At 42.2% G+C, this 26,767-nt stretch overlaps 1 protein-coding gene across 1 annotated transcript in view; it reads right to left on the bottom strand.

Moving 5' to 3' along the window:
- Positions 1 to 26,767, bottom strand: part of ARHGAP20 (Rho GTPase activating protein 20) — a 99,426-nt gene that overhangs the window by 61,331 nt on the left and 11,328 nt on the right. Inside the window, exon 2 of the mRNA XM_063127073.1 lies at positions 21,448 to 21,533. Coding sequence (XP_062983143.1) covers positions 21,448 to 21,533 — 86 coding nt within the window. The remainder of the gene's footprint in view (positions 1 to 21,447; positions 21,534 to 26,767) is intronic.

The following is a 26,767-nucleotide window of genomic DNA, read 5'->3' as shown; positions in this document are numbered from 1 at the left end:
ATATCCCAATGATATAGGGCAGGATACAAATGTTTTAATAAATAATAAAAAATAAATATGTTATAAAGAGACCTGATCTTCAGTGGATAAATTTAGCTTTCTAAAAAGTGAAGGCGAGGAATAGGAATAGGAATATTTTGGGAAATGCTGGGCCCAAGCACAGTGCCTTAGGTGAAGAACAATAGAAGTAGACAGAGGAATCTGGAAGATATATTTTAAAAACTGAAAGGAAAGAAGAAATCATCCAAAAGAGAGAAAAGAGCTTTCAAGGCTCAGTAACAAACAGCTATATGGAATAAAAATATCCATGAGATTTTTGCTTGCTTAAAATGCTCAACTCAGACAGTATTCCAAAGTATGGCAGGTTGGATCAGAAATGAAACACAGGCCCAATCAAACATCAAACCATAGTTTCCCATTCCTGTTGTAGGGCAAATGCTAACTAGTTTGCCAGTTTAGGTATCTGAGCAGACTGTTGTTAGTGCTAAACCAGAAGCTGAATGTGAAGTTGCATATGTGAGGGGAAAGGGGTGGCAGAAGGAGAATATAAACTCCTAGCTCCTTTTCAATCCCAACCTTGGTGTCGTTGGGCACCTGCTGAGGCCGCTGCCTCAGGAGGGAGCCCACTGCCAACAGCTGAAGACTTGTTGTTCCTTGCTCACCTGCCCTCCAAGTCAGAGAGCAGCAAAGGGAGTGAGAAGGAGCCACTATATCTTCTTCCTCTGGCTGGCTGTGTGGATTGGGACTAGAGGAAGAGTGTAAGTGAACAGGCAGAAGCAACGGCAGTGAGGAGGAGGAGGGCCCTCTCAAAGAAGGGGAGCCTACTGAACACATCTTGCCAAGGATCCCCCAAAGCCTGGAGCCAACTCTCATCTGAATTGAGTCAAGAGTAAAGCTACCAGACCAGGCAGCTAGACAATAATCAATGCCTACAGAGCATATCCAAAAGACTGTCTTGTAGAGAGATGGAAGTATAGACATCAGACTGCAGAAGAACTGACCCCATGTCCTCAACCCCAACTCTCATTAAACTTTTATTCATAGCAGAAGCTACGATGAACAGCATTCCTGAAACAATTACATCAATTAAATACCACTCTACTTATCTTTAAATAAACAAAGATCTCTTTGTTCTTCCATCTTGACCACAACAACTAGGTCTTGAACCCAATAACCAAAGAGAAACGAGAAGAATGAAAAAAGATCAGTCTCTACTTCTCAACAAGCTTGTCCTCCACCACTGGTTAACAGTCCAATGGTATGCATGTTTTACTTGCAAGTAAGTTGAACTGGGAAAGTGTAGATTGGGATGAGGTTATAGTTCAATAGTCCCCTGATATACAATCAATTATTATTATTATTATTTATTTATTTATATAGCACCATCAATGTACATGGTGCTGTACAGAGTAAAACAGTAAATAGCAAGACTCTGCCGCATAGGCTTACAATCTAATAAAATCATAGTAAAACAATAAGGAGGGGAAGAGAATGCAAACAGGCACAGGGTAGGGTAAGCAGGCACAGGGTAGGGTAAAACTAACAGTATAAAGTCTGCACAATCAAGATCTACAGAAGGAAAACTTTTTATACCCCACATCTGGATCCACTGATAAAGCAGGCTCTCTCAAGTCAGAATTTGGAGGTAGATCTGGAGTGTCCATCCCCAAGTCAAGGACATCATGAGGATCACCTTTTCCCATGAGTTAACTTTGACTGCATCATGCAACATGAGACATTTGTCTCCTCACTTTTGTGGCTGTCTCCAATCCCCCTGCATTTTTTCCCTCCCTTTCAGAAAGCAGACATCTCACCCTTCCTATCCTCCAAATCTTTCCCACTCACCAGAAGGTGAGAGTTATCATAAATCGCTTTTTCAAGTTGCAAAACCATTGCAGATTTTTCTAAAGGATAGAAGTACTTTAGAACCAGAGTTCAAACAACGCACGTGCCATTGTAAGTCTCAGCTCTCTAGTGAGTGTGACAAGCAGCTAGCCTTCATTCCAGTTCTGAAGCTGCAAAGATGGGTGGGATCATCCAAACCGCTGTGTGGTGATCTCTGCTACCTGAACCACTCGAAAATTGGGAGGAAGGCTGGGGGTTGTTTGGCAGCAGTGCAACAAAGGCATCTGAAAAGTTTTAGCCATCCAAGTCAAACCGAAAAAGCATTCCCCTATTTGCTTTTCCTAATAAAGCTGGGAAGCATTGGACACTGTTGCCCGAAGGCACCCTTGAGCCTTTGGGAAGCAGAAGGCAATAGCGAAAGATCCATCCATACTTGGTCTTTTCCTTGAGAAGGGAGTTGAGCCCTGGTGGAAATGTTATATAAGTTGTCAGAAGTCCTCGTGGCAACACCTTCCAAAAGGCAGGAACAGGATAACTTTACGAAGCAAGAAACTGAAAGATATACAACCACTTTCCTATATCGGTTAGCCTATAGTTTTCTCAGAATGCTCTGGTCCTGCAAATTATGAATCACTGAGGTTCCTATCAGCTCAATGCCTGTCTTGAGTGTCTGGCTGGGTCATGCTGGGAGTGGTAGGACTTTTTTCTGTCTAAACATGGATAGGATTGCACCCTTAATGTATACATCAATCTAGAAACTACTCAAAGTCTTATTGCCAATTCTACAGCACCATTTTAAAAAAAAAAAACTTAAGTCTAAAACAGTTTCACAACTTCATAAACCTACACTTCTAGTTTCCATTTCTGGAATGCACAAAAATGGCAGAAGTACATAACAAGTAGATGAACAAAAGCATCGTAACATAATAATAGCCCCCCAGTTCAGCTGCAACCTAACCCACGCCCTGCTGTAGTGCATCAAGTGCTATGCACGTTTATTTAAACAGAACTAGTGGAACCTAATCAAAGGGCAAGATTCCCTTCTATGGCATGGACGGTTTTATGTATTTTATAGTATTTTTGTATACAATGTTGCTGAGGCGGGTAAGAAAGAAATTTATTGTTGTTTTTATTTTGGCCTGGTACATCCCTCCCTGGTTAAATGGGAATATATAGTTTGCTTGATTTGGGGAGTTTTTTCAAGCCAATGGATTCCACATGATGGGCCAGGTTCCATATTCCATAATATAATACAGCTTTCGTAGGTCACTGTTTAAAATAACGTTTTTGCCCCGTCAGTTGTGTTAAGGGAAGGTTTCAACATGACTTGAAGTTCAGGCGGGAATTCAAATTGAAATGTTAAAAAACTGAAGATCAAACCAAACCCACAGAGTTAATGTGAATGAATATCCTCTTGTTTTGTCAGTAGAGCTTTGGAACCATATTTTGATATGTGTTCTAACACACAAGCATTATCCTAGTGGACTAAAGAGATTATTCTCTTCTAATCGATTCTTCTGGACTTTGTAGCTGTGGCAAATGTATATGCACAGTGACCTAGATTCCATCAACGCTAGCACAATAGATTGGTGGATGCAGCTCTCATTTATGTGCTTGTTCACAACTGGACTGTTCAGAGAGCATTTTTTATTTGGAGCTGCAGTATCCATTGGGAAAATGATGTAGAGAGCCGAATTCTTCACAGCTCTGAGGCTTACTTGTGGAAGAATGTACACCTGTCCATACAAAGTATAGAGCAACGAAAACAAATTTCCTTCTAAGCCTACTTAGAGTCAGCAAATCTTGGTTCACTCAACTGGTAGCACCTCTGCTTTTCTCAAGCACATGCCTCAGATATTACTTTGGTTGGAGGCTGTATGTAGCCATAGCTCTACTCTTGTTTGCAACAAGCACATTAGTGTCTTCTTCTCTGCTTTGCTCAAGACTGGTCTGATGCAGTATCCTTCCAACTAGTAGACTGTTGAAACATAGATCTCAGCTGGTTGTCAAATTTTTGGAATGAGGTGGATGACAGATTCCCATCCTTCCTTAACCTTTCAATCATTATACAGTATTTATGTATGACTTGTGATTTCCACTAGAAGATGCTCAAAATGACCTTACATCAGTTAAGGGAAACCTCAAAACTCTATTCTGCTCAAGGTAAAGGAGAGCGAAAATTCTTATGGCCAACCAGTGGCATGGATGCCTCAAGTTGAACAGGCAGCAGGCATTTTTGATAACTGTAAAAAGGGAGAGCCAGTGTCACAAAGTCAGACCTACATGCCTGACTACCCTTCCCCTTCACTGCTGCCTAGATACCCAGCTTATTACCTCAATAGGCTAAATTAGTAGACAAAACCAACTTGAAGTCATGGGGGAGAGTGTCGCCATGTGTACTATAATGTACATTTGACTTGAAACACATGCACCCCTGATCTAATGGACAGGGAAAACATTAGATAAGAGTTATGTACACTTCTTAGTCACTCAATGTCTTCCTTAACGGATTCTGCGTAACATGCTTCATCCACCAAGACAAATAATTAAGATCTCAGGTAATCCCTTCACAATACCGTATTTACCCGACATGGTTACCAAAGATAGGTAGTCAAAAGCAAGCTTTACCAGTGGATCCCTAATCACGCTATTTGCTGCGTGACTTCCACATCAGGTGGAATGCAATACCTGGCCGTGTCAATATTAATCCCATCAAATTTTACAAATCATTTGTTTGTTTAGCAAAGAGCAAAGGTCATAAAGGGTTTTTGACCACGTCCATCTCATTTTTCCCCTTGAGGTATGTGTCAGGTTACCTAGTCTTCTTGAATAATCGGTGTTTGAAATGTTACAAATTAACTAGAAGAGAGCTCCTCAGATCTGCAAGAGTGATTCTCTCTAGGCCAAGGGGGAAAGTCTCCTATATATTTCACAGATCTCTCAGCAACTCCTTTTCACATGATGGGCACAGTTTGCTCACCAGTGAATAGAACGAGGTAGAATCTCTCCCTCCATATAGTGGCCTCGCCTTTTTCAAGGAGGAACAATTAGTAAAAATATTGTAGACGTTAGGCCACAAAGCTTACTAAGACGCAAGTGCCATTCAATTAAATGGGACTTATTTCTGAATAACTACATATAGGATCAAGCTGTTAAAGACTCACTGATTTACTGTACTGAAAAAGTAGGTGATTTGGGGGGGGGGGTTTGCATCAAGGCACACCAAACCAGGTATATCACGTTAATTAGACAAGAATGAACATTTACAGTGAAACAATCCCAATTACGAAGAGATAAAAGCTGTTACCGATTTGATTGTGTATTATGCTCACAGATCTGGTGCCTTGGGTAATGCAAAATCCAGCCATAATCCTCATTCATAGAATCATAGAATAGTAGAGTTGGAAGGGGCCTATAAGGCCATTGATTCCAACCCCCTGCTCAATGCAGGAATCCACTTTAAAGCATACCTGACAGATGACTTGAGAAACACAACCAAATCCATTAATAAATTACATCTGCCTAGTTGCCTGTTTCAGTCATCTTTTGAAGCTACCCTATAAAGTCTACAGATACTTAAGTCAAAGAGAGAGTGCTGACAAACTGAGGTGCTCTCCTGCCAACTTCTGTTACATTACCATTTTAATGCCCAATTTTGATCTACTCATAAGTTCTTTGCTCTATATACACAGGATACCCCTCATTAAGGGGCCAATTTAGAAATATGCCCCCCATCAAGTCTTGTTTAGGATATTTAAGCACCTTTCAAAAATATTTTCACTCAAAGTTGTTAATAATATTTTAGAAATTACATTTAGCAAATGTATATTGAAGGTTGGGGTCCAAGCACTTTCATAGAACAGTAGAGTTTCAATTTTCCATAAAGAATACTAGAGTATAGATTCATTGGATAAAACTAAGTTATCTTTTGAAATGTACTTATGAACTCTTCCTTCTGCTTCTCTTCACCCTTCTTTTTAAATTAAAAACAGTACTTTACCAGGATTGAATAGAACTAACCCATTTCATTTTCCAGGTGTACAAACACAGCCATAAAGCCACTTTTATGTAATAACCGTAGAATTGAAATGTCCTACAAAAACAGAAGGGGGAAAAAGTCACAGCAGGAGGACAGGGGATTTTAAGTCTGCAAGTTAAGGAGGAGGAGGAGGAGAGGAGACCTCAGAAGGTTCATGTTGTTCCTTATTAACAGTTTTAATGAAATTTTATCCCCAGCTATTATTGCACAAAAATAACTCTAGTTAAAATCACACACGCATCATAACTGACCCAAATGAAACAGGAATTAGAGGATCCAAAAATTTCATTTTGTGCTATGCTGTTGTCAGTCATTTGAACTAGGTGTAATTGAATTCATATGAGAAGGACTAAGCGCCTTGCTGGGTTGGCATTCTGCCAATTCCCATATTTTGTGTACATATCCATATCTCCCTTTATTATCTTTTCTTCTTCATAATCCAACAACTATATAATAAAATCATAGGGAAATATCAGCCACATTGAATTTTCAAGAAAGGGCAGGTTGTGACTAAATGATCCCTGTTTGAACTCAAAAAGCACGGAAATGGACTAATGATATTTTGCTATTTATCTCTTCAGCAAGCCAAGGGCCATTTCCAGCACAACTATCAGACCTCATGGATTAGCTTTTTTAAACAATCGTATTTTATTTAGATTTTGAATTGCTGTCACACCCTTCAGTATTGCTATTCCAAGAGAGACTAACAAGGCGGTAAAACAATAAAACCATTAAATGCACAATTAAAAAAAAATCCTGCAAAAAGAATTAGTGCAATAAGGAACACTGCAGAATAAAATCCAAGGGCTCAACCACCTTTAAAAGGACTTGGAAAATAAAAACGGTCTTGTCCAAGTACAGGGAAGAGATAAGAATATACTCCATGCAAGCCTCCCTGTGGAGGGCATCCCAAAAGGCATGGAGCTACCACCAAGAAAGTTTCTTTCTAGTCACCATCCATCTAACTACTGAAGATGGAGGCAACCCAGGAAAGCGCTTCCGAAGATGATTTTAGTACATGGGTAGGTTTGTGTAGGAGAAGTCGTGTCTTCAGATCTCTGGTTCCCAAGACTTTGGGGGATTAAAAGGGTAAGCACCAACACTCTGAATTTGTGCTCAGTAGTGGGCCGGCAGCCAGTACAAGCCTACTAATTTTGAGACAGCATGTTCCCACTGGATGGTTTCCGTTAGAAGATGTGTTACACAGGAAATCTACTTGTTTAGAAATATCCCATGGCATGATCCTTCCCGGACTGTATCACTGCAGTCTGCAATCTATACCCTGCCAAATCAGAGCGCCAAGCACTCCAGTATGCGCTGGTGACCTGCTGGTCCACATGCCAACAGGGATCAGATAGAAGCATGCACAGGCTGTGGACAGAGTTGGCTTCCTGAGTTAGCCCCACACTTCAGGTTCTGGGTGACCCAGCCAAAGGAGAAAATGAGATCTGAAGCTGCAAGTGATATGAATGAGAGAAACATGAAGGAAAAGGCCAAGATTGGATAAAAGGAGTAGCACGTATGGAGGCAGAGGCTATCTCAATCCTGTACCTAAACTGCTAAAACTTGGGAATGCAGTTTATTGTGCCTTAATACACATGAGTGGTTTGGGTTTAAATTTTGATGAGGCTTTCCTGTATCATACATCATTTCATGTTTACCAGATTTACCACTCTTAGATGGAAAAATGCTAAAATGATGTAGAACCTATTAACTTTCTGCTGGATGATAAATATCTGCAGAGGAAAGGGCAGAGCTTTCTCCAGGTCCCTGGATGGTAAGCGAGCTTTGCCGTTACATCTTGCCTAAACCATGGAGGCCAGTGCAGGGATGAGCAAAGGTGTTTTCTCAGGTGTGCAGGTCATATCCTTGTTTATCCTGGGACAACTCCATAACAGCAACATTTGCCCTCTTAACTATGAGGTTAGATTATTGTAATTCTCTCTCAGCAGAGCTCCCTGCAGGGTCTGTCCATGACTTGCAGCTGAAGATACAATAGCACAATTACTCAACGTGATAATGTTACACATACCAATTATTCAGCTGCTTGCAAAGCGGTTGTAGGGAGGCACTGCTGTGTTTTCAAAGCTTTAAATTCTGAAGCTCAATAGCAGTGCTTGTCTTGCACACTTTCAGAGATGTAGAAGTACTCAACCTCCTCTCGTTGCATGCAATTGTTACCACAAAGCACAGCCTCACTTCCATGTCAAGTCTCCAAAAATCTCAGATTATTAGGACAAGAAGGCAAAGCCACAGCGTACACAGGTTGTCCTCTATTAGCATAGGTCACAGGAGTGGCTCTCATATGCAAGGGACATCAGACCTCTTGCAAATGGCCTATTTATTTATTTATTTATTTATTTATTACATTTTTATACCGCCCAATAGCCGAAGCTCTCTGGGCGGTTCACAAAAATTAAAACCATCATAAAACAACCAACAAGTTAAAAATACAAATACAAAATACAATATAAAAAGCACAACCAGGATAAAACCATGCAGCAAAATTGATATAAGGTTAAAATACAGAGTTAAAACAGTATAATTTAAATTTAAGTTAAAATTAAGTGTTAAAATACTGAGTGAATAAAAAGGTCTTCAGCTGGCGACGAAAGGAGTACAGTGTAGGCGCCAGGCGGACCTCTCTGGGGAGCTCATTCCACAACCGGGGTGCCACAGCGGAGAAAGCCCTCCTCCTAGTAGCCACCTGCCTCACTTCCTTTGGCAGGGGCTCACGGAGAAGGGCCCCTGTAGATGATCTTAAGGTCCGGGTAGGTACATATGGGAGGAGGCGTTCCTTCAAATAACCTGGCCCCAAACCGTTTAGGGCTTTAAATGTCAATACCAGCACTTTGAATCGGGCCCGGACCTGGACTGGCAGCCAATGAAGTTGTAAAAGGACTGGCGTAATGTGATCTCGCCAGCCAGTCCCTGTTAGTAAACGGGCTGCCCTGTTTTGTACCAGCTGAAGCTTCCGGACCGTTTTCAAAGGCAGCCCCACGTATAACGCATTGCAGTAATCCAAACGAGAGGTTATCAGAGCATGGATAACTGTAGCTAGGCTATCACTGTCCAGATAAGGGCGCAGTTGGTATATCAGCCTAAGCTGATAAAAGGTGCTCTTTGCCACTGAGTTCACCTGTGCCTCAAGTGACAGTTCTGGATCCAAGAGCACCCCCAAACTACGGACCCGATCCTTTAGAGAGAGTGCAACCCCGTCCAGGACAGGGCAAACATCACCTCGCCGGACAAATGAACCACCCGCTAACAGTACCTCCGTCTTGTCTGGATTGAGTCTCAGTTTGTTAGCCCTCATCCAGTCCATTACCGTGCCCAGGCACTGGTTCAGAACAGTCACTGCCTCACCTGGGTTTGATGAAAAGGAAAGGTAGAGCTGGGTGTCATCCGCATATTGATGACACCTCAGTCCACATCTCCAGATAACCTCCCCCAGCGGCTTCATGTATATGTTAAACAGCATAGGGGATAAAATAGAGCCCTGCGGAACCCCATGGCTTAGGAGCCACGGCACAGAGCAATAATCCCCCAGCACCACCTTCTGGAATCGGCCATCCAAGTAGGAGCGGAACCACTGCAACGCAGTACCTCCAACTCCCAGCTCAGACAACCTATCCAGAAGGATACCATGGTCGATGGTATCGAAGGCCGCTGAGAGGTCCAGGAGAACCAACAGGGTCGCACTCCCCCTGTCTCTCATCCCACAGGGCGACCAAGGCAGTTTCTGTTCCAAAACCAGGCCTGAAACCCGATTGAAATGGATCTAGATAATCCGTTTCATTCAAGAGTGCCTGGAGTTGTCCTGCAACCACCCGCTCAAGCACCTTGCCCAGGAAAGGGATATTAGCCACCGGCCTGTAGTTGTTAACATCTTCCGGGTCCAGATTAGGCTTCTTCAGGAGTGGTCTAATTACCGCCTCTTTTAAAGAGGCCGGCACCACTCCCTCTCTCAAGGAGGCATTTACAACCTCCTGGCCTACTGTCTGTCTGGTTCCTAACGCAATCAAGTAACCCAGATGCAACCTTTAATTGGCTTATCTAGAGTCCTGACGGGGAAAGCTCCATGCCTAAAGCACAGTCAACACCAGTAAACACATCAGCCTCTATTAGCATCCATCACGGTTAGAGACCTCTACCCAAATTAGACATACAGAACCCCCTTTTGCACTCATCACCCATGGCAGGGAACCAAGCCTCACCTATATCAGCCTTGCCCTTCTTTTGATCTCGGAAAACCCCTCCCTCATACAACCGAACCTTTAACAAAGGATCCAAAACTTAAAACTGAGCTCAGTGGTTCAGGAAGGCAGACAGGTTCAGTTAGTTTTACCCAACTTTCTCCCCTGCTCTTTGCTATCTCATCTCCGGTTTTTGTACTCAGGAGATTAGGACTCAAGGGGGACTACAAGGGCTTTGCCCACCTTTGTTTCCCCATAATGTTCAGTTTCAAGCAGTGATAATGCCTTTGCTTCCACCTCTGGGGTATGACGTCCAGAGGCTCCAGATATATCCAAATGTCCCAGTCCTAAGGAAGGTGGCTAAGTTATCACTGTAGCTGCCCATGTACAACCCTACCTACAGTGAACTCTCTGGAGGAAGCAGAATGCTCCTACTTCTTTGTGAACAGCTAATCACTGCAGGTCTGGTTCTCTTTTCCCTCTCCAGTTCTTAATCCAGCTCTTTCCTCCTGAACACGGTACCTCTTCCTTTCTATAGAATTTACCAAATAGTTGCCAGTCCAGTCTGAATGCTACTCATGTATGCCCCTTTTATATTTCCATAATAAACAGTACATTCAATTACTCCAACTGATTTCTTACCTAGTTGCCAATTACCCTCACTAAAAGGCCTAGTTCCTTGTGGCGTGATTATGACTCTCGGCTCAAGACTCAAAGGTGTGTTTCTCCTATGCACACGTGCAACCATTGACACATGTAGATGTGGACACACGGTAAGGCAGCACACCTTTTTCCTGTTGCCTTTCCAATATTGGTATCCCCATCACAGAAGTCTACATTGTTTAAGAAAGAAAAGAAAAAGGAAGCAACCACAAACTTCTCCCAATCTAATTGTGTTTGTAGAGTGATCACATTACAGTTAGTGCCACCCTATCACTAAATGGGAAGTCAACTGTCTACTGGCAACATAGAAAGACATTCATTTGGAAAGAAAACACATTTCTTTCTTTCTTTATTTTATTTATTACATTTTTATACCGCCCAATAGCCGAAGCTCTCTGGGCGGTTCACAAAAATTAAAACCTGTGGAATAGGTTTTAGTCTGTGGAATCTTAAAAAAAATCATTTGTTGACTAGAAAAATGCATTCAACTTCCTACTCCTCTGTATAAGTTTTTAAAAGGCCTTTATTTGCACAAAAACAAAATAGGGGGGTGAGGAGGGACATTAAGCCTCACCTCATTTCCCCTCCATCTGGTTTCTTTCAACATCCCACTTGGCTCTAGCTAATTCTGGCATTTCTAATGGAGAAAGCCCAGTCTTGGTTATTGTTCTGATTTTATCTGTACACCACCCTGAAATCCCAGTGATAATAGGATGGGATACAAATGCTTTAATAAATAAAATAAATAATAAATAGATTTATAGTAGCAGGTATTTTAGGGCCATGCATATCCGAGATGGCAACAACGTTGTGGAAACACTTCTTTGGTTACTCAGCTTTGCTGCAGTGTAGAGCAACTCAGGCAAGATTTACTCTCAAAGCTTTGTCCAAAAGCTAAAAAAAAACCCAGCCCTAAACCACCTAGGAGACTAGACAGCCTCAGCCCAAGGTGAAACTTTAAACAAGAAGGAAACCTTAGTTAGCTGAACTGGGACTGCAAATGTCTTTGCCAAGGAAACTTAACACAAAAAGTAATTCTGCTGAAGTACTGGGAGCGAAAAGAAATACAAACCCACTACAGAAGGATTGGGACACCCTAAAAAACCTAACTCCACTTCAGCCTTGGGTTAGCTGCACTAAGCAAAGGTTTATCAGGCAGAAGCAAGTTGAAAGCCATAAAAAGAACCCTTGGTGAACTAGGCATTTTTGTTTTATGAAGCACTGTCTACTTAGATAGGACAAATTAAGGCCTTTTGGCAATTTGCATTTAATAAATCTCCGATCATCTTCTTCTAGCCACATAGCTCAGATGATCCACATGTCTTCCGATTAAATCCTTGAGAACACTCTGTGCAATTCTTTAGGGTACACAGTGTATCTCCATAGTAGAGCTAAGCCGATTGCATTACTAGATAACACACATGATCTTTGTTATCTAGGGATACTCAGCATTTGGCACAGAGCTGCAAAATAACATGTCAAAATCAGTTACTGTGATTTAGGCAAGTGCAGAATTTCCATGAAACATGGATCTTTGGTATTGTTCAACACAGATGGAAGAGAGACTGGGAAATGCCTTAAAAACCACATCATTGCCTCAGTGCCTACAAATCCAAATTTAGAATTATAAATACAAGGGTTCAAATACATTTATTTATAAAGTCTATTAAAATTCCTCCTTAAGTTTGCTATTTTAAAAACAAACAGTCCCCATCTCCAGACTACTGTATTATATTGCCTATCAGCTTCATTACAGGCACCTTCATTAAAAAGTATTTTAAACAAGCAAGTTACGTGAAATCTTTAAAAGAAGGTTCCGTTCTGTACAAAGTACACCATCTTTTCTCCCGAAAAATGTGCAAGAGCAGGGAGCAATGGGTTAAAGCCCCCTTTTTATGCTCCTCCTGACCCAAGATCTCAATTCATATTGGGCTCTCTACACCAGCTTTTTACTTAAAAAATAAATCACCAACTTGTTAGTTACATGAATGGTGTCATATCATGTCTAATTTGACCCTTAGAATGAGAGAGCTGGCATTCTTGTTCTTCCACTCAGCATAGCAGACCATCCTCTCCATGAGGGTGAGACAAGCACCTTTCCATCATGCAAGGGCCTTTCCATCTAACATCGGGGTGTTCTGTTAGACCAAAAGTAATGAGACACTCCATGGGGCAAGCTAACCCACACTCACTGGTTCAGTATGGGTTGTTTTTAACTGTGGGTTAGCATGGGCCAGAGTGGCTTGTAAACCATGCCATGTTGTTTATTTTCACGCCTTGAGAACCCATGGTTTCTTGTTGGGTCATTCAGGGTGGTTAACAAGCCACATTAACAAGCCACCCTGGCTGCGTTCAGACAACACGATAACCCACCCTGTGGAAAACGCACTACATTCAGACAGTATGCTAACCCACAGTTCAGCAAACAATCCACGGTTAAAAACAACCCATACTGAACCAGTGAGTGCGGGTTAGCGTGTTGTGTGCACAGCCTCCTTTAGTCAAGGCTATGGTTCTGAAAGGAGGGGCATCTCCTACCTCACTGGGAGCTCCAGTGGGGTTCACTCTGGCTTCCAGCAACATGACACCTCGTAAGGAGGACATAGGTCCAATGTACAACTGTCAATGTACAACATCCTCGCCAAACATGCTGTGGGTAATACCACCTAGAAGTGACACATGAAAGCAGAACAAAGCTGCACCTCGCCTGTCCCCATGTTAGCCACTGTTGTGAGGCTAGTGGTCTCTAAATAATGCTTAATGAAGTCATTAGAGATTTTACACTGGATTAGAATGCAAGAAATTATGCCACTTTTGAAAGCCTTTTGTTCAAAGCAGAAAGGAATATGATAACACAATTTTGGCCCAGGAGATCTGTATTTGCATAGCTCAAACCACCAAGGTTTTGTTAGCTAGTCTTCATTTTAATTCTCATCATCTCCCTATATAAAACTAGAATTCCAACAAAAGGGAATTACTTCAGGCATATCTCAAGCACAGCAATAAGCATTAGCATCGAGATGCCTCCCACACAACGAAGTCCCGATGGTAAACAAGTGGATTACAGCTGTGTACCAAATTCACAGCCAAATATCCCCTTCATCAGATATTAATGAAATTAAATGAGATCCAATTTTCCCCAAACCTGAACATGAGTGGGCAGATACTGCTTGAGACTGCCATTTTCAACACATGTCTAGTGCAAGCCTGTTGACAGTATTTCCCATAAAAGTCTACTTCATGGGAAAGCTATGCCAACAAAACCATCTGGTACCACAGTCTAGAAAGAAAAGGTAAAGCTCATTTCAGCCCGAGGGTCATATTCAATTCTGGAGAAGCTCTCAGGGGCCGCATTTCACTGGTGAGCGAGGTTTTAGGGGGAAAGGGGTGGGGCCAAAATACCAACGTATTTTAGCTTAACACTCTTCCTGCCAGTAACTATGCCTTAGGGGGAAAAATCAACCTTTTAGAATGGGGGAAAACTGCACAAAAGTCAGAAAACCACCAAGTGATTGGTGGTTGTAGGAAAGCAGGTGGGCCCTGGGAAAGAGGACGTGGCTAAATGGAAAAGCCCAGAGGGCCAGACTGTGACCCCAGACTGGACAGATTTGGCCCCTGGGCCTGACGTTCCACACCGCTGATCTAGACCAATTCCAATCTGGTTTCTGGCTTAGAATCAGCCCTGGACACACTTATAGATGACCTTTATCTAGAGAGATACAGGGGACTGTAACCCTGTTGATTCTTCTAAATTTCTAAGCAGCTTTTGATACCATCGACCGTGACATCCTCTTAGACAAGCTCTGCAGGTTAGGGGTAAAAGGCACTGTATCACACAGTGGTTCTATTCCCATCTGCAGGGCTGGTGTCAGAGAATTGCATTGGGTGACTGTCTGTCAGCCACAAAGCATTGGGGGTGCCATCTATCTTCTCCCCAACACTGTTTTAAATCTATATGAAGCACTTGGGATCAATCATTAGGAGATTTGGGGCATGGTGCCATGAGTATGCTGATGATACTCAGCTCTATTTCTCTGTGACATCAGAGTACAAGTCCTAGATCATGCCTGGAAACATTGGTGTACTGGATGCGGGTAAATAACCCGAGGCTGAATCCTGACAAGACGGAGACGCCATGGGTGCACAGTTCCGTGTTCAGGAATTAGGTGGGTTACCTGTTCTGGAGGGGGCTGCATTTCCCTTGAAGGATCAGGTTCTTCATTTGGGGGTACTCCTCAAACCATTTTCATCACTGTAGGCTCAGGTGGGCTTGTTAACGAGAAGTGCCTTTTATCAGTTTCTGTTGGTACAATAGCTGTGTCCATTCCTGGATATGGCCTGTCTAGCCACGGTGACCCATGCATTGGTAAGCTCAAGATTAAATTACTGCAAGGCACTCTATATGAGGCTTCCCTTGAGACTGGTCCCCAAACTGCATCTAGTGCAGAATTTTGCAGTTAGGTTGCTGAGTGGGGCAGCCAACAGTGAGCACATTACACTTTTGCTCAGAGAACTGCACTGGCTGCCAATATATCATCGGGCTAAGTTCAAGGTGTTGTTATTGACGTTTAAGACCCTAAACAACTTGGGACTAGACTACCTAAGGGAGCGAATTTTCCCATATCAACCTGACCGTTTACTGAAATCTACAGATCAAGGCCTCCTGGTTGTCTCATCACCTGCATAGGTACATCTGACAGCAACCCAGGGGAGGGTCTTTTCTGTTATGGCACCTCACCTTGGGAATTCTCTTCCCACTGCAATGAGACAGGCACCAACCTTGATGGTGTTTCAGCAGACATTTGATTACTTTAATACCTAGCTTAGTAGATTTCTTGTCATTATCTTTGTATTTTAGTTTAATTGTTGTTTTAATTAATTTTGTCACCACTCTGTGATTTGATAGCGACGACTGATATATAAATAATTTAATTAATTAATTAATTAATTAATTATCATCTTGACCTGGGAGTGCCAGAGACTTACCATGCAATAGAAATGACATCAAGACAGCATTATCAATGTTCTCCCTCTGCTTTAAATTGAGATCCATATTTCATTTATATTAGATCCCAATTTTATTTTTAAAAAAGTATACCTGAAACAAAATGTTGCAGTGTAGCTTCTAATAGAAGTGCTCCTATTTAGGTTGCCAGCCCACAGACCCTCTTCTAGGATACTATAGCTTAAGCAAGGCAATGCACTCCACCACCCTCCCCTGGTTTCCCATTTCTCTTTTCCAACTTATACTGGTAATTCTGTGGCTACTAAGCATGATATATTTACACCCATGAGTTGTGGAGGGTTTTTTTGTTTTGTTTTTGCAAGAGGAGGATTAATTATCCTTCTGCAAATATTGGGATTCCTCCAAGCATGTCAGTACTGCTGTCTCCTTTCTCAGCAGCTCCATTTTGGTTCCAAGTCTGTGAGCACTCACTACCCAAGCTCATTATTAGAGGAAATACCATTTTTTGAATGTATCCTTGGATATAAAGTGGGCTGAAAATATCAATAACTGCACTATAGGAAATACCTCTCGCCATGATTCCTCCTACCATATGACAAATATTAATATTATGTGCACTCATTCAGGTTTTCATCATATTTCCAATCCCAGGTAGAAAACAAATCAAAACACCAAGGCAAAGTTCTGGACTATGAACAACTGGCACTAGTAAGTGAATACCACAGGGCGATTTCTAGAAGTGAATTATCCAATAGTAGCATTCTTGATTCATTATTTCGGGGCAAATAAGTTTGTATTAGCAAACTTCAGTGCTGGTTATTCTGGAAGGCCATCAATGATCCAAGTTTGTCAACAAAGTTCAAAACTACTTGAAATTCCCTGCAATTGAGATAGATCACAGCAAAAGACAAACGAGGGGGAAAAAATCTTCTCCGCATATCTAAGTGCTAAAGCTACTATCTCACTCAAAGTAATGAACAGGGAAATGTTCCTTTAATGTCAAAACGTCCCTACTATAGCCTAGCTGTAGGCAAAATTATCAGCCAAGTTTCCAGAAAATGTCAAGATGTATAATCCATGGAATGTTAAAATCAATCATATTCAGACGTCATAACATAGTTTGCTTGAACATTTATATGTTGGTAACAATCTTAAAATCAAGATCATCCCAATAGCCAATCCTACATAGTGGTGCAGTTGTTATACATGTAGCGAGAGGAGACATGAGAATGGACAATAAAATAGTATGAAACTATAAACTTACTAGGTTTTTAAATATTTCCTGACCAAACTCCCTCATTAAGTTCAATAAATACTGAGATGAATCAGCTGCTAAGGAAGGACTATTCATATAAAGCTCTCGCAGATGTTAAGATGGAGTTGGAAAAGAGTTTTGTAATCTACAGGCCATTAAACTAACTACTAAAAAAACAGAGTACTGAGTATCAACATTAGGAATTAGTGCCAGAATAAATCTATAATCTATTTAAACTTGAAATCAACAGTTTGCCTACAGTTAAGACAGCTTTAAAAACAAAATATTTGAAGATCTGAACATACCAGAGGTTATGCCACTCACTGCTCTTTTGTTGCTTATAAAAGTGAACAACTCACAAGAGTTAAGCATTTACAGAACACATACAAGTAGAAAATCCAAACACCATTTGTTTGATTATTGATGAAGGCAAATGCATTCTTGTTAAAACAGAGAAGGGACTTAGACCAAGGGGTAGATGGGTGAGAAATCCACTAAACTGAACTGAAAGTCTTCCCTTAAAAAGGAGCCAATTGTCCTCTCATGTAAATTGTCAATAGCTTTTATAGATACAATCGCAGTAAATTATATGAGTGGTAGAACAGAGTGGTAGAAATTGCTTCAGAAGATTATTAGACAGAGGTGGAACATGAATATGTAAAAAAGGAAGAGAAAAGAAAAGAAAGAAATCAGTTCATGTGAGGATAGCCAATACAACTCAAGTTCTTTGAGAATGACAATGCAAATAAAAATGCTGTGCAGACATTATCTAACTAATCTTATCATCAGCTAATCTCTTTATAGTGACATGTAGCTTTGCAGAAGCTGAAGTGGAGCTTAACAAGTGGATTTCCAACTGCACTCTTGAGGTCTCTCAATGAAAAGCAGGGCCCTGTTTTCACAGTGCTCAGTTGGTGCCACCTCCCCCCAAAACCACAGTTTTTCTTACGCTGGGTGGCATCGGGTAATCCCGTCACCAAGACGGGAGCGCGGGGTTTCCAGCAGTCATCTGGGTACCAGAGCTGCCACCCCAACCCAAGGCAACAAATTGCCAGGCACCTTCCACCAGGACCACCCCCTGCATCGGCCCCAGAGTGAGGCCAGATGGTGGAAGAGCCATACTGACCTCGCTCCGACTGAAAAAGTCAGGGTAAGTTCCCAAGGAAAAGCCACATGGTGGCTGCAAATCTGCAGCTGTAGTCAAGTATCGCAATGGCAATGTCCAAAAGACCCGGCTAGCGCTCTGAGTGACCTGACCACGCCCTACAATATGCCCTAGATTGCAGCACAATGCACAGGGGTTCAGAATAACACCATCCCAGAGCCTTTGTAGACATTGTTCCCTTAAGACAGGAAATTTGAAAGTCACTGCTCTGACATTTATGGAAGCCTGTATACACTAGGATCAGGACATAAATGGACCACTTGGGCTACAACCATGTATTTATGCTGTTACAGAGAAACTTCAGACATCGCATCTCTGACACACGTATTTATTTATTTCAATTGTTTTAAGCTGTTTACATTGTCTTAATTTTTCTGTGTTAATTTTTTTGTATTTTTATTAATTGCTGTAAACTACCCAGAGAGCTTTGGAAATGGGGTAGCATAAAAATCATATATATATATATATATATATAGAGAGAGAGAGAGAGAGAGAGAGAGAGAGAGAGAGAGAGAGTATTGAATTGGTATTACTCTGACACCTTAGCTAAAGAATCCACCTTAGTTCCAGGAACATCATTAAGGCTGCGGACTGCAGCAGAGGCAAAGGAACCATAGAGTAGATGTGCTTCTTCCTTGATTAGATTAAAGGGAGTCGTTCCCTTAAACATCGGAAACCTGGAAATGCCTTCCTGATTGCTATGCCACCACCCAGCCAAACAACCCACAAGATTATCTTTAAGCAAGCCAATCAAGAAGCCCTCACGGGGAAAATGACTCAATCCTGAAGCATCCCCGCCTCCCAGATACACCAGCAAGGTCAAGCACTACCTCTTGTTTTGAGTACCACAGTACTATGAGACTGCATAACTGACTAGATGAGAATTAATCAAGGGGCAAGAAACCTCCCAGAGCTTTCTATTTAGTCATCAGAACCCAAATGCTGTTCCCTTTGATTTGATCCGTCTTGGATCCAGCCTTTGAGCTGATGAGCTTTTTGTACCCTTTCGGCATATTCAGACAGAGCTGTTCTCCGTGACTTACCGCCTCTTCCTGCTCTGGATTCTTTTCGGGATTTAAATGGGGTCTTAATAGAGCCGTTTTTTCTTGTTATGCATAATGCTATATGCCATTTCCACAGGTGGGTAGAGCCTGTCAGGATGTTATCAGACATCCACCCCTCTGGCGTAACCCCTCCCCTCTCTCAGCATGAAACAGAACATGTCTTCTCTCCTATGGAGAGTGAATAGAAAGGGCTAAAAGTTTTCCAGTAGGGATGTGCTCCGCTTCTAATCGGACCGGCGAATTAGAAGCGGAGCGGGGGGTTTCGCCTGCCCTTAAGGCGGAGGTGAAGAGGATTGGGGGGCCGGTGGAGCGTGGCGAAGAGGATCGAGGTGAAGGCGGATCCTTCGCCTCGATCCGGAGCTCCGCCGGAAAGGTAAGTGGGGTTTACCAGGCCCTGCCACTGTCGCTGTCGCCCATGCGGCGACAGTGGCAGGGCCTGGTAAACCCCCCCCCGCCCTCCTCTCCCTTACCTGCCTCCGTCCGCGGTCCGTTGGCGTCTTCAATTGAACCCGCGGTTCAACCAGGAAGTCTGGGCCGCTTGCGGACGGAGGCAGGTAAGGCCCCCCTCTCCCTTGGTCCCTTACTGGGCTCTGCCGCCGTCGCCGCATGGGCGGCGACGGCGGCAGGGCCCGGTAAACCTCCCAACCTCCTCTCCCGGCCTTACCTGGCGCCACTCCCCTCCACTGCGGAGCTCCAATTCGGAGCCGGAGCTCCGCGGTGAAGAGGAGCGGAGTATGGGCAGGGCGGAGCGGGGGGTCCGTGCACATCCTTATTTTCCAGGCACCACGTGCAGAGCAGAGCAACCCCTTCCCATTGTTAAGCGCTGATTCTTCGCAAGTTCAGAGGTCTGTGTCTTCAGAAGCCCAACTCCACCCCCTACAACATGCAAGTCAGTATTGTCCCTGTAAAAGCAATCAGTAACTTTTTTTCGTTTGAGTGTACACTGAGAGAGGGGATTAAATGGAAACAGGTTGCATGGGCTCACGTCCTCCTCCCCACTGCCCATCTGCTTAGGCATTCCTGAAATATGGACCCAAGCAGGAACAGAGGGGAGGGAAGAGACCCTCCCAACTGACCCTCGTCAGTACTGACCTCAACATTGCACCGCCCAACACCCGCTCACTAAAGCAGGACACAGCACGACGGGAGGATTACACGGGAAGACAATGGTGGTTTCATCGCGTGACCACAAAAAGCACTGCATTTTCAAAATAACACACAAAAAGGGGGGGAGAGAGAGGTGGGACAACAACTGCACAGCAACGGCATTGTGTAAAGCTTGGGGAAATGGTGACCAAACCATGATGATCACACGAAAAATCACCCCTTTGTTTCAAACCCTCTAACTGCCTTGAGTTTAAGTTGCTGATGTTCGTTCTTTGTGCTTGGGCATCCCTCACGCTGGCATGTCTCAGTTCTGAGAATAACCCCAGGAGTCCAGTTGGCTTTACTATCACTCTTTGTGACTCTTTCCTAGCATGATTCTCTGCTGCACTCTAATGCCTATCCCATGTTTCCAGAGTTTCCCTTTGCACTTTCCGATTGAGCCGCCTTATTGCTGTGTTCCAGACAGATCCACTTACCATGCACACCGCTTTACCTATACTGCTAAAGCGACCATTTAGTCTTGAAGCCAGGTCCCATATGTGAAGAAATGCAGTCGGACTTGCAAAGGCCACCCAGGTAGTCTGCAACCCTCATATGAACTGCTCTCTACACCCAATTTTAATTTAATTGTGCAATTTTCCAATGAAACATTTATTTATGGCATTTATAGGCCTCGCCACAACAAAATGTTCTCTGGGTGGTTCATAAGATAAAATTATTAGGACCTAGTGCATTATGTAGATCAGCCCTCCCCAACCTGGTACCCTTCAGGTGTGTTGGATGCTGGGAGATGTGGTCCAGCACATCTGGAGAGCAGCACTTTGGGGAAGACTGGTGTAGATACTCATGTTTTAATATCAATCATCAACATTAAAATCCAAGAATTGTTTTTAATGTGGGAAGCCTAATTTATGACGTTTTGGTCACATTCTGCTATACACACACACACACACACACACACACACAGAGTGCACACTTTCCATAGATCAAATACCATCATGAAAAGACCATTGTGGCTTGACTTACAGCTCTGCCTCCAGAAACCATTTTAGCCATGTATGGTTAATTGCTTTTCAAAAACACATTATGATCTAGGCCAGGAATCCTGCAAAAAAGGCCCAGCCAGAAAGAACACATCCCATCTCACCTGGCACTCGTTCTGGACTTGTTCAGTGCTTTGCTGAGAACCAGGGATGGTGCCGACTGACGTCTTTGGGCCAAGCTCTTCATTTTCTGATGAAAAACAAACAAAGCTAAAGGTTAAAAATCTTTACGACAACAATTGTAAGGAAGAAAAACATGGAAAGGAAAACAAAAAACAGTTCCAATGTACAGACGTTATAATGTCTTGTTAGCAGAAACAGTTTCTCCAGTCCTTAGAAGACAGAAGAGGTAAGACTGCAGGATGTTACATATTTGGAAAGTAGAGGTATCCAGGTGAGACACAACTATTCTGGCACACTTTGGTTCAAGTAAATGTATTTATTTATTTATTTATTTATTTATTTATTTATTTATTTATTTTTATTTCTATAAATGTTGCAAGTACCTTGGTGCATGGACAAATCCTGTGTCTGGCCTTAACCAGTGCTCCTCCTCTTGTTAATTATCTAAACTGCCATTCATTGTAGCCCCTATCAGGGATTCCTCTTATGCAATTAATGAACACTCTCTCTCTCCAGCTGAAGGGAACTTCCATGCATAGAGGTCTCCATCTACACAAGCAGCGACTCTGCTAATTGGGAACTTGCCTGCATGGAAGGAGTCCTTAATGCATGCAGCTGTATACATGGGTCTCTCTTCAACTGTTCAGTTAACATGCGAAAAGATAGGGGTGAAGCCTGCCATTGCCCCCCTCCGCACATTCATTCATCACATGAATGGAATACCCAAAAGGTATAAATGTTAAGGGACAATGCAGTATGGTTAGCACCTATATTGCATTTTCAAAAACTTTGCTGCTAATAAACACAATGCCTGTCATCACTACCAGTGTCCCCACCTAGTGTTTACTTTTATCAGGACTTTAAACTTGTGACTACCTTATTCATATCCTTTCCACCTCACTGACCAAACCAATGTAAGCCAATCCCACAAGAGTACAGTTTATTCCCTTCTTCTTTAAAAATAACTACACTGCCTTTACAGTAAGTTGAAGCAGTAAAAACTTAAAGATTTCTGTACCCTACAAAATGAATATGAGATTTATCATTGGTATTTTCAATTGTAAACAAACACAAAAAAACCCTCTAAAAACTGGGCTGCCACTAAATTGAACCAGTCTCCACTTTTTAATGTTTTAAATATTCTGATTGCTGTTGTGTCATGTCTTTCTGTTGCTGTTTTTGTATTTGATATTATAGCGAGAAACTGGAAGGATGTATTCAATTGTTAAATAATGCATTTTTGTAAGCCGCCAAGAAGTCTTCAGAGATTAGTCAAGATATACATGTTTTAAAATGAATAAATATTAGTCAATCACATAAATTTGAGTTGATAGATCGATCTACTGATGAAATCTGCAGAAACTTGCATATGGGGAACAGGATGGTTCTAAAGAAAAAACGGAGCAGACTTTGTTTTTAAAATGATGCATAGCTGTGTTGCAGTAGCCACAGTAGCCATTCTCTCTCATACAAGAGGGCACATCTTTCTTAAGATGGTGCCTGCCAATTTAATATAAGGTGATGAGGGTCATGAGGGTGCAACACTCTCCCATTCATAAGATGGTAAGGGAGGGGGGATGAATGAATAGGGTCTATATGAGCCTATCAATTAAGTCTATTGTTGAAAGCAGTTAAGACAAAGAACATCAGGTTGTTAAATAAAACACTGCCATCTAGTGGCAGAATTATAGCACTATGCCAGCTTTAAATGCTGGGAAAATCCCACGATAATTTAAATACTGCATTATCTCCATTTTATTTATTTTTAAAGCGAGATTACCAGGGAAAAGTGCGGGAAATGTCCTGGAGGTTGAGGGCGTTATGTAAAGTACCCCCAATAAATCACTCATGTAGAGAAGCTCTGTCTCATGTGGAAATGACAAGTGTGTAAATCTCTTACATCTAAAAATGGATCCTAGTCAAGGTTCAATGACAAGGTAAAGGCAGGCAGGCCCATGGGGGCACTGCCCATGTCATGCCTGGACTTCACAAGTCTTTGCTACTTGGATGGGTGACTCTAGTGCTGCCCTTTTCAATAAGCCCCACACTATAAAACACAGTTAATGATTTCAAGCCAACATGTTGCACTTTTTCATGCAGTTTAAGCAACCAAAGTATCAGTGAAAAAGCATATTCTTGGATTAGTTAAAAATAAAATGAACTCTGCCCAATGCACAGGTTTGATAAGATCCCATACCAAGCCAAATAAACGAGTTTAAGTTTTTGAAGGGGTACAGAAAGACCATCTGAACTGCAAATGAGCAACCAGATAAAAGTCTGGTCTCTTCTTCTCTCTCATGTTTTACTGAGATCACTGTGGAATAAGCCAAAAATTATTTTAATTAAAAATAAAATAAAATAAAATATAGTTTTCTTCAATAGGACAAAAATGCTATTAATAACCCTGATCCTTATTCTTCATTTCAATTAATTAGAAGGAGTGCAATTTATTCCTATTCCAGAATTTCATTGCAGAATCTGGGAGTATTTTAACTTGGAAATTCTAACCTTCCTTTCCATTATAATGATTTTCATTGTTGTCTTCAGTTGGGTTTGTCTGGAAATGCTCTTTCAGTTGAAAGAATTTTGCTTCATGTGAGTAAGTTTACCTCTTGATCCTATTGCATGAATTCAGGATATTAGGGTGACCATATGAAAAGGAGGACAGGACTCCTGTATCTTTAACAGTTGCATAAAAAAGGAAATTTCTGCAGATGTCATGTGTATATATGGAGAACCTGGTGAAATTCCCTCTCCATCACAACAGTTAAAGCTGCAGGAGCTATACTAGAGTAACCTGATTTAAAAGAGGGCAGGGCACCTGCAGCTTTAACTGTTGTGATGAAGAGGAAATTTCACCAGCTTCCCCATATATACAAATGACACCTGCTGAAATTCCCTTTTCAATACAACTGTTAAAGATACAGGAGCCCTGTCCTCCTTTTCATATCGTCACCCTAATTAACCTCCTACAACCCCAAATTTGAAAATTTGCTTACAATATCTGGTTTGGGATCTCTCTTCCCCACCCACTCTCGAGACTAGTTCAAAAATAGAAAGGAGAAGAGTTAAAGCTAATGAAATAATGGGATGAGAGAACGGCTGTGTTAAGGGCAGAGGGACTGGGGGAATGGATTGTGACCACAGCAAATGGAAGTAGCTCTAACCTGACTGTCTTCCAGAAGCAAGCTAACACCTTTCTGCTTGTACAGGAAAGTTTAGCTGATATTTGGTGGGATTTACATTTATAATTGACATTGGCAATTTATCTGGGTATCTTTAGAGTTGTGCTCAAACAATTTTTTTTAAAAAAATCCTAACCTATAATAAAACCTAGGAAGAGACAAATGGATATTTTAAAAAGGAAAAACCATCCCCTAGCCACCAAGAAATGGCACCTACACTCCCCTCTTGCCTCAAAAGAAAAGGTGGGGAACTGTCTTTGGATGGAGGGATGAATGACTCCTATCCACCCAGCTGTTCATGGGCCATATGGCATCGAGTAGAGTCTAAAACCTTAGGAAAGAATGGCCAATAGACATTCTGCTATATCTCCACAATCACAACTAGAAAGCTGTTCCTGGCCCCCTGCCCCGCCCCCCAGCAAAAACTTGCCAAAATTCAGAGTCCTGTATTAAAGATACTCCATGATCTGCAGCCACGCCGATTCCTACACACATGATTAGCAAAGTAGTTCAGTGCTATCTTACAATTTGAAAACTGGGTTTTACTGCACACCTCATGTGTCCTAAGCAAGTCATGTCACTCTGGGCTGAAGACATTCCTCACCAAAAAAAAAGAAGAGGACTGCAGGGCCTCAGTAAGTTTAGTGACGCAACTCCCAGGGCTTGCAAAAATAAACAAAACAAGTCCTGTAAAGTATTTTATTAGTTATATATACTGATCATCAACAGAGAAAAAGAGAACCGGTTAGATTAAAGTCATCAAATGGTATAAATCTGACATCAGGAGATCACTTGCCATTGAATCAGACTTGGGTGTAATGAAGATCCATTTATTAAAACACTTGCAGGAGCTTTAAAAAAAGAGAAGACATTTTCCCCAATAAGGTTTCATGCCAAGACCAACTCTATTTTTTTTTAATTCCAGCCTCTGTTTGACCAAGAGCACGCACATATAAATATACACAAACAAAGTGAGCAGATTAATACTTGGCAGAGTGTGCCCGTCCTCCTAGACTTCAGGGTTTCCCAGCGGGATTTTAAAACTGACATGGCTCACACAGTCCTAAGCTTGTTCCAAACTGCTACTGGGGATAGGCGTCTGGGCGGGTGAGCCAACACAAATCGTGCCAAGTTCCAATGCCGAATAAACCCCATTCAGAGACCTCCTAACATGCAGGAAAGTGTTGCTCTAAGATACTGTTTCTCAGCAAGAACTCCTTCGCACAGGCACAGAGATGATCACAAAACATTTTAAATTCTGTCTAAAGTAAAATTAATTCAAAATTAATTTTGACTGAAGTTTGATTGATTAATGGAAGTATGAATACTGAAACATGTAAAATGAGAATTATAGCTATGGAACAGATCTTTCAGTTCCAAATGTTTTTCCCATTTCCCTAGAGCAGGTTCCTTATTTACTGCTCATTCACATTGCACCAACCAACAATAGTCAGCCTTCATAATCCAGATCAGAAATGGTCAACTTCTGCATTGTCCAGGGGTAAAGAATATATTTTGTTGCACAACCTGACCCAATCACACAGGTGCTCAGATGTATTACATACAAAACTCAGAGGAAAGCAGTGTTCAGAAGTCACGAAAGCCCACAACGGGTTAATAAAACTACAGTTATCCCCCACATGACCAGACAAATAAGCTACTGTGAGTGGTTTATTAAGCTACTGTGCACTGTTTGACTCTACCCCAGCCCCCTCTCTGTCCTCCTGCTTCTATCCTGTCTTCCCTTGCTGCTGCCACGTCACCCCACCTTTCTCCAACTGGCTGGCTTTGCGAAAGAGGCGTTTTCTTCTCCCTACTGTCTCTGCTGGAAATGAGGATGGGGGGCTAGGAATGGGGCAGTTACCTCCTCTGCTAATAATTTCGCAGGGTTTTCACGGTGAGTCAGCTGCCTCTGCACTAGGAGAGGCTGCCTGTGAAGTTCCCCTGTTTTTGAGGCACCCACGATTTTCCCTTCTCTGCCTGCACGCACACAGGGTTGTCATGATACAACTCCCCATGGAGTTGTAACATTAAAGTGTAAAATCTCCCCCACCACCCTCTCTCTCACAGACACACACATATACAGGTTTGAGACCTGAAAACTGGTACGTTTTGC

This window comes from Elgaria multicarinata, chromosome 5 (genome assembly GCF_023053635.1).
Source record: "Elgaria multicarinata webbii isolate HBS135686 ecotype San Diego chromosome 5, rElgMul1.1.pri, whole genome shotgun sequence".
NCBI lineage: Eukaryota > Metazoa > Chordata > Lepidosauria > Squamata > Anguidae > Elgaria > Elgaria multicarinata.
The sequence above is the reverse complement of the archived record's forward strand: the minus strand, read 5'-3'. Positions and strand labels throughout refer to the sequence as shown.